Genomic DNA, 14,467 nt, shown 5'->3' with positions numbered 1-14,467 from the left:
GCTCAGTAGGTGTAGTGCATGGGCTTAGTTGCTCCTCGGCATGTGGGATCTTCCCAGACCAGGGCTCGAACCTGTGTCCCCTGCATTGGCAGGCGGATTCTTAACCAATGCGCCACCAGGGAAACCCAAAAGGATACAATTTGATCTGCTGTCTTTTACTTGCCTCCCATGGCTATAATCCCACCCTGATAATTATTTGATGTATACAATTCCTATATACAGATAACATTGTATAATAGCCTATCTAAATGTATATGGTAATACCTTTTGTTCACTTCCATAAAGGCAGCTCATACCTCCTGAAATACCATTAAAACCTATTCATCCCAACTAATAAGGGAATTGACATTCTCAGTGTGGGGCTTGGCATCTTGAATACATTATTTTATTTTAATTATCAAAATAACTCTGTGAGTTTGGTGTTTTATGCTTCATTTTTGAAAGTGGGAAACTGAGGCTAGAAACAGTAGGCAATTTGCATAAGGTGACACCGCTAGTAAGTTGTGGAGCTGGAGGGTGTATTCAGGTTTGACCCTAAAGTCTGTATCCTTCCCAAGATATCACCTTGAAAATCAAGGCTTTTCAGCCTTGTCACTATCAGTGTTTTGAACTAGATAATTCTTTTTTGTGAGGGGCTGTTCTGTGTACTGAAGGATGTTTAGCAGCATCCTGGCCTCTGCCCACTAGATGCCAGTAACACCCATCCCCAACCATTTGTGACAATCAAAAATGTGTCCAGACATTTACGAATATAACCCAGGGGGCAATATTGCCCTCACTTGAGAACCACGGCTGTAAATGCTTCTGAAGCATTTGCTTCCTTACACCACTGAAGTTCTGTGGTGCTGTGAAATGCACAGAATGATTTGAAGGCCCTAATAGTGCCTAAGAGTGGCCTTCCAGGGGGGACATTAAGAAATAAAAATCAATTCTAATTAGCATTTCAGTTCATTGCACATAAAAAGCCCCTTATTCCTATGATTCCTGCTAACAGTTTGTCCTCTCCAGTGAGTAAGTGTTCCCGCTGTGAAAACACTCAGAAGCTTCAATGGCTTGTAGCTGCCTCAGAAATTCAGCCCAAACTCCTCAGGGAGACATTTAAGGTCTTCCCACTTTGGCCTCAGTTCTTCTCCCCACTCTCATATCCAGCGTCCTCTCAGGCTCCAGCCAAGCAAGATGACTCACCGAGGTCCAAACGCTTCCTACATTTTCTTGTTTCTGTGTCTTGGCTGAGGACATTCCCTCTGCTTCACAAGTCTTTCCCAATCCCACGCCCCTACCCCCAGCTCTGCCTTGGGAATCTCTGCCTCTGCCACGCGGCCTCCTCTGCCTAACAGTAGGGGGATGGCTTCCTTCTTCGCTCATAGTCGGTTTTTGGTTTTCGTCGCTCTCATCTCACCCAGCTGTGTGCGGAGCATATGATCTTTCCTGCTGGACTGAAAGTTCCTAGAGAAGAGGAACTCTATTTTAGCCTATTTTGTTCCGTCCTTATCTCTTAGCAGATGTGCTATGCTTGGTGGGTTGGACTGGATTGGATTGTAGAGGGGGTAGAATAAATAGTGCAAAGGTAAATTTCACACCAGTTTCCATGAGGATTTAAATACGCTTCAAATGTGAAATCTGAACGATGTAGTGAGGACCAGCGAGCACAGTAGTTGGCCTCTAGGGTATAACCGCCCTGTCCCATATGACTTAGGTGCCCTGGGTGGGCCTCTGACCTGGGCCACCACTAGAGTTGTGCCCCTTGAGCCTTAATCAATGGCACCCAGCTGAGGGTGTGTGGGGTTAGCATTCTATCCATGACTCCCTCATTGAGGGTATGCCCTGGGGCAGGTCTGCATATATCCAGAGGGAGGGCACCTTTTCACAAAGGCACCATACGGGCTGGTAGAAGCCCTGACAGTAAAAACTCTCCCACACATAAAGGCACCTTGTGTACAACATCTCCATCCCCAAATTTGTCATCTAACTACTCCTTCTACTAAGAACTATTGCACTGAATTCTGCCCATCCTAATCAATATTTGTTTTACCACTACTTCTTGACTAGAGAGAGGTTTATATTAACTCGTTCAACAAATATTTATTAGTCATTCACTAAGTTTAGAGGATGCAGAAACAACACAAAGTCTCTGTCTCCATTAAGCTTACATTCTAGTGGATTCTTATATTTAACCCTCACACGTTTTACTATCAAACAACTCACATAGGCTTAAAGTTATAACCAGGCTCCTATTTGGGACAGGTTTTTATTATAGCCCCACTTGAGCTTTTCTTGAGAGTAGGGTTTCTGAGTTAAATGAGTACGTTAGCCTGGGGTAACAATTCTAGGCAAACCTCTTTGCCCTAGATTGCTGAAGGGACAAGACGGGTGTCTCAGCATCGCCCCCTGTGGTCCCATGGCTAATTCCAGCTTCAGTTGATTCAGGGCATCCAGCCAAGCCTCTTGAGAGAGTCTGGATGTCCCAATGCATTTGCATTTTATATTAAGCTGCAAACTGAGCAGTTTCCAGCATCCAGCCCAGAGCCATCTTTAGGAAAATGTCCAAGGGGGGTCTTCCTGGGCATAGGTGAGGAAGATGGAAGTGGTCCCATGACAACTGTGGGTCTAACCTATGATGCTTCTATTGGCAGAAGCAGCATTTATTTTACTATTCTCCTTTTGTGCCTGTAGATCGAAAGCGGTGTACCATTTCCAACCGAGGGCTCATCTCAAAGGCAAAAATCAAGGCCATCAAGTATAGCATTGTCATCATTCTTGGTAAGCAACGTCCCTCCTTTTGTTGCAGAACTGTGTGGACATTCCAAAAGCAAATTTGTACCTAGAACCTGGTAGGTAGAGAGCCCATACAATTAAAAAATTTGTCTACAGGCACTTCTACCTTTGTCTGATGAGATAAGAATATGTGGAGCTAATCAGTCCATGTATGCCTCCTTCAAGGGCTGACATTTGGGTTCTAATCACTCTCTTTATGAATATTGTTGTCCACCACAGCCCTGGGGTGGGTAATGTGGAGAAAATCTAATTAGGACATAACTGGCTGAAGCTGATGATCACCATCATCCAGTTGACCCAGTTGCTTTCCTGAAGGCACACTCTCCCCAGGGCTGAAGTCCATCAACCAGAGGAAGACAAAAGTGGCATTCCATTTCTTCTGGATATTTAATGTCAAGGTCACTATAAATCCTTCCCTAATGAATGCCTTATCTTCTCTCCACCCTACTGTCGTCTTCCCTTTCCTTTTCCTTTCTCTCTACTCTTAACACCCATAAAGTCATCTCATCTCAGGAAAAAAAAAAAAAAAGGTATTTCTAGAGTACCTAATACATGTCAGATTGGTGTACGTTCTTTGTTATTCTCAAACCTTCAAAATTTTCTCTCCCTTCCACCCTCTCAGTTAATTACCCTGATTCTTATTTCACTGAGAAAATACTCTATCAGAATAGAACTTCCTCATTCTCCTGCCTTCACATCCATGGACCTACCTGCATCTCTATCTGTCTTTTCTCCTATTACTATGGATAAACTGTCTCTGCTTCTTTCTAAATCCAAAATGCTCACCTGAGCCCTGTATCCCATTCCTTCCTGCCAACTCAAGATTTGCTTCTCCAGTCATCTCCTCTCCCCCACAGATGTCCCACTTGCCTGGATCGTATGCACACAAGCATACTGTAATAGCTCCCTCGATAAACTCTCCCATAACAGACCCTCTTTAACACTCTCTTTTCTAGCAGAACTCCTCCACTTTTCACCTCTCATTCTCTGGAGTCTATTTCTATTAGCTTTCTTTCCTATTACTCTAGTAAAGGCATCCTTATCAAGGTCACCACAACCAACAAAATGCCAAATATCAATTCTCAATCTTTACCTTACTTGACTTCTAAGCAACATTTGATTTGTCCTTCTTTGGAACACTTCCTTTGCTTGGAAATTATGTCTATGATTTCTACTTGAAATCTCTGTGTATAATTTCTAATAAGCTTATCATACTCGACATGAAAACCCAGAAGTCTCAGCATGCTCTCCTACCTCCTGCAGGATAACTCTTCCTCCTGTTGCCCCCAGTTCAGTAAATGACAGCATCTTTCACCCAGTGTCCACACCAAAAACCTAAGAATCATCTGTCTGTCATGATTCTATTTCTCTCCCACCTCACATATCTAGTCCATCAGTAAGTCCTAGAGGCTTTACCTACAAAAGAGATCTCGAATCCACCCATTTCTCAGCATCTATACAATTATTTCCTTGGTCTAAGCTCCCACCAACTTCTCCCTGGTACACTGCAACTGATCTTCTCTTATTCCTTCCCTGCAAAGCAGCCCATGTGATCTTTTTAAAAATGTAAATCAGACACTATCACTACCCTGCAAACCCACATATAGCTTCCCATTACATTGGAATAAAGTCCTACTTTTTCCCACGTCTTACATGGCCTCTGTGATCTATCCCCCAGCCAAGTCTCCAGCCCCATTCCCCTGCTCTCCCCCTTTCCTATTCTATAACAGTCACAATGGTTTTCTTGCTATTTCTTCAAAATGTCAGCTTGTTCATACCTTGCACTGTTTCCCCCACCTGAAATGTTCTGCCTTCAGATGGTGGCATGGCTTATCCCTCACATCATTTTGTTTTCCAACAATACCACCTCTTCAGAAAGACCTCCTTGATAAGTCGTAAATAGCTCTCCTGTAATCTTTACCTTACCTTATTTTTCTTCATATTTCTACTTTTACCTGACAGTATAGGATAGATATTGATCTGCTTATTGTCTGTCTCCTCTGCTGGCATAAGAAATCCATGAGAGCAATGACTTTTGCTTTTGTGTTCCTTACATTATTATCACCAAGGCCTTAGGGGGTCCACGCACACTAGTTGCTTAATTAATATTAGTGGAATGAATGAATGAGGTTATGCAAGAAGGAAAGGGATTTGTACCATTTCCTTTTTATTTAGTTCAAATACTACTCCTCCCTACCCTTCTTGCAGCTCTTGGGAGCTCTGGGAGCATAGCTCTCATGTTAGCTCTTCTAGTATATCAAATCACCAGAACCATCCATCTCACCTTTCTAAAATGCAACTGCAAAATGGCAAACAGACCACAAACAGTGTGACTCAGCGAGCAGAACATAGTCACAAAACAACACTGCAGGCAGACCTGGGAATAGAGCATATACCACCCACCAGGGCTCAAAATCCTTTCCCAGAAGCTTCTGAAGTTGATCAAAGATTATCTTGCCTTCCCAGATAATCAGAAACACAGATGCACATTCCCTGGATGTTGAGTTAGGAAACATATCTTATACATGTGTTTCAGAGCCAATATAGCCTTTCGTAATCAGGGACTATATTCCCAGGCACTGGGCTCCCTTTAGTCAGAGAGCAGTGATGTCCACAAGGAGGTCAGCCAGTGCCAACAGCCCAATCAGACCAAAACGCTCCTTCCTATAACAAACATTTTGTAATGCCCCTTTACCACCCTGAAATGAAATGTATACATAAAACTATCTAGTTAACATAATTCTTAAAGCATCGATATACAATAATATAAAGGAGGAATAGAAAGAAAATAATTTATAATAAAATAACACAGATTTCAATATAGAAATACTTGGGCACAGCCCAATGAAGTAGTAATAGCTCCAAATGAAAACCAATGCAGGTGTGTTTTCATGGAGACACGAAAACTAAGCAGTATTGCTGCCGGTGACTTTATTTTCTCAGCAGGTGAGCAAATCCTGCTAAAGTTCCAAATTAAACAAAGTAATCTTTCCTCTATTTGCAAGGGAATTACACTTCTGGAAGACTCAGTATTTATTTAAAATATTGTGCTCATATATAAAACAGAGTTAGGTTTCTAGATTGGGGTCATTATAAACAGGGTTCTCTGCTACATAACATTTGAAGGATGTTGGGACATGGGTGGGACTGCCCTCATAGTGCAGGAGGACCGGTATCCCTAGGAAATCCAGAACCCTCCCCTAACACACACAAATACATAAACATGCATTTTAAAAATTCCCCCAAATGGAAGCTTTGCCCCTCCATGCCCCAGAACCACTATTCTGGGCCAATGCCAGCCTTCACCACCTAAGCCCAGAATGTTTAGTGGTCTTTGTGTTTGAATTGCTCCATTTTAATAGATTGCCAAGGTCTGGGGTAAAAAATGTGTCAGTCAAAGCGTTATGGAGGAAAGTTGGTTCCTGCAGCCAGATGGCAAAGGAAGCCTGACTTCTCTGAGGAAAAAATCCTATGCGTGAGAAAGGGGGAGAAAAAGGGTGGAGAGGATGCGGCAAGAAAGTAGGAGAGCACATGTGTGTGTCCAGTCAACCCCAAGAAGGTTTATCTCTGTGGTAATAATCTGGGTTCTCCAGAGAAATAAAAGATAGATATATATGTAAAGAGATTATTATAAGCAATTGGTTCACATGATTGTGGAGCTGAGAAGTCCCCAGATCTATAGACCCAGGAGAGCTAAAGGTATAGTTTCAGTCTGAGTCAAAGTGAGAAGGCAAAAGACGGTCAAAGTCTTAGCTAGAAGATAGTCAAGCAGAGTGACTCGCCTCTCACTCAGCGTTATTTATTTATTTAATTTTTTTCCCCTAACCAGTGTTAGGAAGATATTTTCTCTTTTAAAAAAATTAGGGCTTCCCTGGTGGCGCAGTGGTTGAGAGTCCGCCTGCCGATGCAGGGGACGCGGGTTCGTGCCCCGGTCTGGGAAGTTCCCACATGCCGCGGAGCAGCTGGGCCCATGAGCCATGGCCGCTGAGCCTGCGCACCCGGAGCCTGTGTTCCGCAACGGGGAGAGGCCACAACAGTGAGAGGCCCGCGTACCGCAAAAAATAAATAAAATAAAATAAAAATTATTTATTTATTTTTGGCTGCGTTGGGTCTCCATTGCTGAGCACGGGCTTTCTCTAGCTGCAGCAAGCGGGGGCTACTCTTCGTTGAGGTGTGCAGACTTCTCATTGCAGTGGCTTCTCTTGTTGTGGAGCATGGGCTCTAGGTGTGAGGGCTTCAGTAGTTGTGGCACGTGGGCTCAGTAGTTGTGTCTCGTGGGCTCTAGAGCACAGGCTCAGTAGTTGCGGCACGCAGGCTTAGTTGTCCGTGGCATGGGGGATCTTCCTGGACCAGGGCTCAAACTCGTCCCCTGCGTTGGCAGGTGGATTCTTAACCACTAGCCACCAGGGAAGTCCCACTCAGCCTTTTTATTGTATTCAAGACTTCAGTGGATAGAATAATGCCCACTCATAGTGGAGAAGACAATCTGCTTTTTTTAGTCTACAAATTCAAATGTTAATCTCATCTAGAAACAGTCTCACAGAAACAACCAGAAATAACATTTAACCAAGTATCTGGGCACCCCATGACCCAGTCAAGGTGACACATAAAACTGGCCATTACACTCTGGATCTCCATTTCTCATCCGCTTCCTCTGAGGATTTGGATCCAAACAGAAATCAGACAGTCTTACCCACACCGACTGATTTGTAAGAGGTATAGGGTGGGTGTTTTCTGGAGTGGCTGACTTAGAAATGGAAACGAAAATTGAGAATCTTGTGACTTAGCCAGGCTGTGTTTCGAAACATTAGGTACCACCCTTCGCCTCATCTACCCCAAATCAGGAGTCACTATCTGAGCAAAGTGCTCCCTTTTCTGTCTTTTCCCATAGAGTCTCCAAAGGGATTTGCTGTGTTTTCTTTCACACTGTGTAGAATGAGAGGCTAAGGCCACGCTGAACAGTTCCCAGCCTTTCAGTAATCCCTACAGTGGTCAGATTGGAGCCTCCCTTTACAAATAGAGAAGCTCCAGCAAATTTACTCAATTTTAGAAATGCATCTGTGGGATGTAATGTATGTATGTGTAGATGTGTGTGTTTAAGTAAATATGACATTAATGTTAACACACACACAACTGTTCTAAATATTTCTGAGAGATTCCAGGTGCTAAGGAAGCTCCTAGTTGAAGCTGCAATCAGGGCCAACACAGAGGGCCCCCTGGGCTGTGGGCTGCCATGGTGCTAAAGGCTCTTTTCTCCCCAGCCTGCATCTGCTGTTGGAGTCCGTACTTCCTCTTCGATATCGTGGACAATTTCAGCCTCCTTCCAAACACTAAGGAGCGTTTCTATGCCTCTGTGATCATTCAGAACCTGCCGGCCTTGAATAGTGCCATCAACCCCTCATCTACTGTGTTTTCAGCAGCTCCATCTGCTTCCCCTGTGGGTAAGGGGCATTCCTGCCTGGGTCAGACATGGGGATGCCCACTGCAGTCACCTCCAACCTGTGTCTTCCTCTTGCCAGAGATCCCTGGCAGATTATAGATGAGACACTGGAGGGTCAAAAATGTTCTGCGAGTATGACAAATTCAAATCCAGCCTCATCCATGGCTCATGCTTTCTCCTGTATCACATCACCTCTTATAGCAACCATCCTAATCAGGTCACATATAGAAGACCTTTTTTTTTCGTTCAAAGCTTCTCTACACGAGTTGTCGCAATACAATGCCTTGGTGATAGCAGAACATGAAGCATTATTATCATTTTACAGATAAATTCAGGCTCACAAGGTTACATGACATTATTCAGATTATATGAATAATTAGTTGCAGAGCTGAAATTAGATCCCTCCCACATCTACTCAGTCTGCTGTTTTTCAGCTGTTTTACTGCACAAGCTACAGGGAGTAGGTGGAAAAATCCATAGGATATAGAGTCGTAGAATGGTTTCAGGTTTGGGTTTGATGCCCTCCACTGGATCTCTCCCCCATCAATTGACAAGATCTTTCAAGTCCTTCTAGAATTATGGATGGTAGCATTTCTCAATGATCCTAAAAATCATTGATAAGTACTAGAATGGCTACCATCCCCTGCCCCCCCTTGCCTCTGGCCTCTCGCTCGTTGCCGCACTCCCCTCCCCTCCCCTCCCCTTTCCTCTTGTCTCCGTGATAGAATCGTAGAATGGTTTCAGGCTTGGGTTTGATGCTGCCATTGCTGATTCATAGCTACACGTGACCTAGGGAAAGTTATTTAACTTCCATAAACCTCTGCTTCCTCACATGTAAAAAGGGGCTAATAGCAGTGCCTACCTCTTGGCCAGTGATGTCTCTGTCCATTGGGCTCTGGTGCTGACCAGTAGGAAGGAGGCCTGTGAGTGGTGGGGAAGGAAGGTGAGGGGTATTACATATAAAGTGCTTAGCATAAAGTCTGATTCTTAATACATTCTCCAAAACGGTTAGCTCTTAACATCCCTACTTCCCTTTTCATCAGGTCAAATTATTTTTCCTCTCTGCTCTGTTCTTTCTCTAGGGAGCAAAGATCACGGGATTCCAGAATGACATGTCAGGAGAGAACTGGGAGGCATGAGATGCAGATTCTGTCCGAGCCAGAATTCATGTAGACCCTGAGGCAGTGGTATTGCTAGGCTGAGCCCCATCAGCTCTCCTGGGTCCCCATCAGCACCCTGAACATGTGCACGAAGCCTGAGCCAACTTCTCCAGCCTGCACTTTTCATCACTTGGGGGATGCACACGGAAAACATCCTAATGAGTGTGTGTCACCTGCATTGGCAAATTTTAGCCAATATGAAGTCACATACTATTCACACCAGCCAGGAAAGATGCCCCTTCTTTCCCCACCACTCCCAGCTGTCCGTCCAACTGGTCAGCACCAGAATCAATGTACAGAGACTTCACTGGCCCAGGGCCTAGGCTTGGGCAAGCAGAGGGGACTAAAGAAGCATGGTACATGTGTCTTATAATTACAGTTTAAGAAGTAAATAAAAGACTTACCTGGGCCTAGATTTTCCTCCCATTTTTGGATTTAAGTTTCAGTAGTTGTAGCCAAAGAGATGTTTGTCTTGAAATGCCAACACATTCACTTCCAGACATTGAAGCTTTGCGTCTCCTCTGCAGATGGCCTTGGTTGGCAGATGGATGTGTTGGCAGCAGCCAACCTCACAGTCTCATTGTATCAACAAATGATTTGTAGAAAGAACACAAATGCTGGCCCTCCAGAGCAAGGTTGAAATTGAGGGGTACTTTCTCTGGTAGAAAAAGAAATAGTACAAAAAGTCATGGGTCCCTGACCTCCAGGCTCTGAGAGTTGGGACCTGGGTCTCAACACATGGCTTTTCGGCTCTCTGAAGGTTCCTCCCTTTGCATTCTACATTTAGGCCACTCTGGGCTCCATTCCTCATACCTCAGGGACACTTATCTCTCTTTTGTTGGGAGCTGAATTCCTGTGGCTTTTCCAGGCATGATGCTGCTGTAAGATCTTTATCATTTTTGCATGTTGCACCCATTGTCTATCTAACACCTTGGCTGGGAAGCACTGGTGAGGCTTATTTTGACAAGTCCGGAGTTTGGTATATATAAGCATAATCCAAGTGAAATATGACTAAATGTTTTGTAGTCAACTTTTATCATCAGATTTTTCCATAAGTGGAAGTGGAATAATTTAATTTGATTATATATACATCCACACCCACGGCTCTGGGATGCGCGTGAGCTCCTTATTTTTAGCCTCACATACATTCTTGACATTAAAATCTCCTTGGCAAAACCCTCCTTCCCAGAATTATTCTGAGCTTAAGCCTTTTTTTGGGGGGGGGGGCCTACTGCTAGTGGAGTTATTAAAATCTGCAATATATTTTAATAGCACTCTATTCCTCATTATGGTGTCAACCCAAAGATTTCACATTTAAGGTTACAGTGGCATTTTTCCCATAAACTCTCTTTCCAATTCCATCTGACCTTAGGGAAAGTATTTCTTAGGCAGAAATCAGATTCCTCAGTCACCATCTCTCCGAATTATTTTCTGAATTTGAAGAGACTGAATAATCTAGTTGTATGTCTACAGAACAGTTTTGAAGGCTGCCTTCCTTTCTGTCCAATCAGTTAAAAGTGAGAAATCCTGGAAGCTTTGAGTGGTTGAGAAGTGCTTTTTGACATTTCACTTTAAATCAAGATGTGCCACAGAAGACCCACAGAATCATTGCTAAAATAACTGCCTGCATGGGAGCCTATTAACAGAGCAAAATCTGGTGGCTGTCCTAAATGGCAAAATGGGAGGCCTGGGTTCTTTTGACAGATGCTTTCAATCTCTGTCAAGCTCTGGTCTGCAAAAGACATTACAAGCCTACCTCACCTATCAATAGACCCTGAAAGTTAAGGAGAGGGTTGAGTGAGGGGCTTTGTGCTCCTTAAAAACTGTGAATATGATTTTGTAGTTGTTGTGGTGCTGTGTCTCCCATTCCCAGTGAAGACTGGAGATCAGTAAGATGACGGTACAGGCTGCTGCAGGGTAAGCTGCCATTAAAATGAAACTTGCTTCATATTGGTGTGGATTCTAGAATCTTCATTCTCATGTATTTTCTGAGCTTGAGGAAACATGATTTAAACATTGAGGAACACTGGTAATTGTTCCATAGTCTTATGACCTTGCACAAATTATTTAATGTCTCTGAGCATCAACTGTCTCATCTGTAGGATGGGAACAAAATAAGTCTGGAGCAGAGGGTCTTGTGGGTTCTTTAGAGATACAGGTTCTGAGATTGTAAAGACTTAAATTACATCCAGAGAGTCAGAGCTTCTGGAATTTCTTCCCCAGGGGACCAAAGACTGTATGACTCAAAGCTGAATTATTTGCTCTTTAGAAGCTGCAACTTCCCCCTCTATCACCATGAAGTGAGAGAAACATCATTTCCTAATTGGGAAATACAGTTTGAGCTCTTGGAGAAAGTAAGCAGCTTAGTGTTGTGATGTCACTGTTTGTAGCCTTGGATGCCCAAGTTGGGGCAGAGAAGCCAGCAGGGTGCTATATAAAATAAAGGTGCTTACTTCCCACATCAAGATGTCAAAGAAACCTATGGTTGCATTATCTCATAGCTTTAGGCACAGGTGAAAATTTAGGATAACGAGAATAAGTGTGTTTAATATATTTAGCCATGCTAGAGAAAATGTGTCTCCGCTTTACTGAACTAAATTAAATATAAATGGTAAAAACTTCTCTACTTTCAGGGCTTGTGTTGAGCATAATTTAATGGAAGTTTAATTTTGCCAAGCAACATCTCCCACTTTTTCCCCCCATAAACTGGTAATACCTTTTTAATGGCTTTAATTTGTGATTAATGATGAGAAATAATGTATTCCTTCTCAACCAAACAAACATGCAGCTTAAATTTGCTTCCTCATTTCATTTGGACAAATCTGTACATCCATATACAGAAAGGACTTTGCCTCTTCCTTCTGCATCCACAGTGTCAAAAGGGACCACAAGCCTGGGTCTGCTGGGGAAACAGGAAAACAAAAATATTTTTGGCAGGAAATAAAGCAGTTCTGCTCTTCTAGGATCATCTTGGGTGAACTACAGGGCTACTGGCAACTACAGTTCTTTTATCATCATCTGAATATACCTCATTTTATATGCAGATCTACCAGTGTTTTCTGCAGCTTTTCAATTGTATTTGATTGAAAGGAGATGGTCCTGTTCAGGGGCCAACCTCCTGGCTTTTGGAAACCTGAAAAACACATGCTTCATTTCTCTGCAGTTGCATTTTAAGAATGCATTATCCTCAACAGGGCTGGTTTGGTTAACATTTTTTAAGTGCAATTCCATGCGTATAGAATGTTAAGGTGGACGGAGGCTTGGATCATGTAGTCTCATGGTTTTCAGTCTGCTCAGGGACTCCCTGAGAAGTCCCAAAGAGGTGACTCAGTATTCATATTCGTACACACAAAAATAGTATATGTGTAAGTCTAGAAGAAACTAAAGATAGTTAAATTGCTTAAAATCCTTCAATTACCTGGAATGAGGGTAGAATATAGATTACCATTAGACATTGATACACCAAGAATGCATGTTTTAATTTCAAGACTCCATGTTATAATCACTAAAATAATAGAAATAAAGTTTATAACTTCGAAAATAAAAGAGAAGAAAAACAAATGATAAAATCACTCTAGCAGTCCAAAAGAAGGCAAGAAAAAAGAGATATAGGAACATGAACAGCTGGGACAAATAGAAAGCACATAGGAAAATGGCGGATTTTTTTTTTGTCCAAATATATCAGTAACTGTAATAATGTAAGCAGATTAAATGCTCCAGTTAATAATCAAAGATCGTCAGACTAGACTTTTGTTTGCAAAAGACATGCCTAAAACACAACGACACAGAAAGTTTGGAATAAAAGAGTGGACAAAGGCATTCCATGGAAACAGTTCTAAAAGAAAGCTGGTGAGACTATATTAATAAAGACTAAACAAACTTTAAGGCAAAAAGCACTAGTAGAGTTAAACATGGACATTTCAAGTGATAAATGTTTTAGTTCAGTAAGATGATATAATAATTTTGAATTTCTATGCCTTTACAATATGGCCTCAAAGTATGTATTCCAAAAAGTTGTCAGAACTACAAAACAAATAGACAAATCCACAGCCGTAGTGGGGAATTTTATCACTCTTAATTCCAGTAATTGAAGCAGGCAAAAATAAGGAATGATCTGTATAACTGGAACAACATGAGTAACACAGGTAGGTCACTTTATCCTACCATCCCAGAGTAAACAGTCTTTTCAAGCACATGTGAAGCAGTTATAAAAGTTGACTATACGCCAGGCCATAAAACAGGCTTCAAAACTTTCAAAAGATTGAGGAGGCTTCCCTGGTGGCACAGAGGTTAAGAATCCGCCTGTCAATGCAGGGGACGCAGGTTCAAGCCCTGGTCTGGGAAGATCCCACATGCCGTGGGGCAACTAAGCCCGTGCGCCACAACTACTTAGCCTGCGCTCTAGAACCCGTGCTCCGCAACAGGAGAAGCCACCGCAATGAGAAGCCTGCGCACCACAACGAAGAGTAACCCCCGCTTGCCACAATTAGAGAAAGCCCACATGCAGCAACAAAAACCCAACGCAGCCAAAAATTAAAAATTTTTAAAAATTAAAAATTTTTTAAAATTAATTAAAAATTTTTAAAAATTAAAAATTTTTAAAAATTAAAAATTTTTAAAAATTAAAAATTTTTAAAAATTAAAAATTTTTAAAAATTAAAAAATGAAAAACTTTCAAAAGATTGAACTCATATAGTCTGGTTTCTCTGATCACAAGGCAATTATGCTAGAACTCAAGAGCAAAAGTATAACTAGAAAATTACCATATGTTTGGAAATTAGGAAATATATTTCTTAATAACTTATGGTCAAAGAAGAAAATACACGGAAAGTAGAAAATAATTGTACTGAATGATAATGAAATTATATCAAATGTGCAGGATACAGACAAACTAACACTAAAAAGAAGAACTTTTCTTCTTTTCCTTTAAGTCAATGAATACATCATCTATTTTATGAACTTAGGAAAATTCACCAAAATAGACCCAGAGGAAATATAAGGAAGAAAATAATAAGAGTAGGAGTAAAATTAATGAAATAGAAAACAAACATATGGGAATTCCCTGGTGGTCCAGTGGTTAGGACTCCGAACT

The 14,467-nt window shown here is 42.1% G+C and overlaps 1 protein-coding gene across 1 annotated transcript in view; it reads left to right on the top strand.

Moving 5' to 3' along the window:
* NPSR1 (neuropeptide S receptor 1) overlaps positions 1–9,354 on the top strand; it is a 135,588-nt gene extending 126,234 nt beyond the window's left edge. The window contains 5 exon segments of the mRNA XM_007128296.2: positions 2,674–2,760; positions 8,037–8,171; positions 8,174–8,212; positions 9,058–9,158; positions 9,298–9,354. Of these exon segments, the coding sequence (XP_007128358.1) occupies positions 2,674–2,760; positions 8,037–8,171; positions 8,174–8,212; positions 9,058–9,158; positions 9,298–9,354 (419 nt within the window).
* Positions 9,355–14,467: the final 5,113 nt, after the last annotated feature.

Source organism: Physeter macrocephalus, chromosome 5 (genome assembly GCF_002837175.3).
Source record: "Physeter macrocephalus isolate SW-GA chromosome 5, ASM283717v5, whole genome shotgun sequence".
NCBI classification, from domain to species: domain Eukaryota; kingdom Metazoa; phylum Chordata; class Mammalia; order Artiodactyla; family Physeteridae; genus Physeter; species Physeter macrocephalus.
The sequence above is the reverse complement of the archived record's forward strand: the minus strand, read 5'-3'. Positions and strand labels throughout refer to the sequence as shown.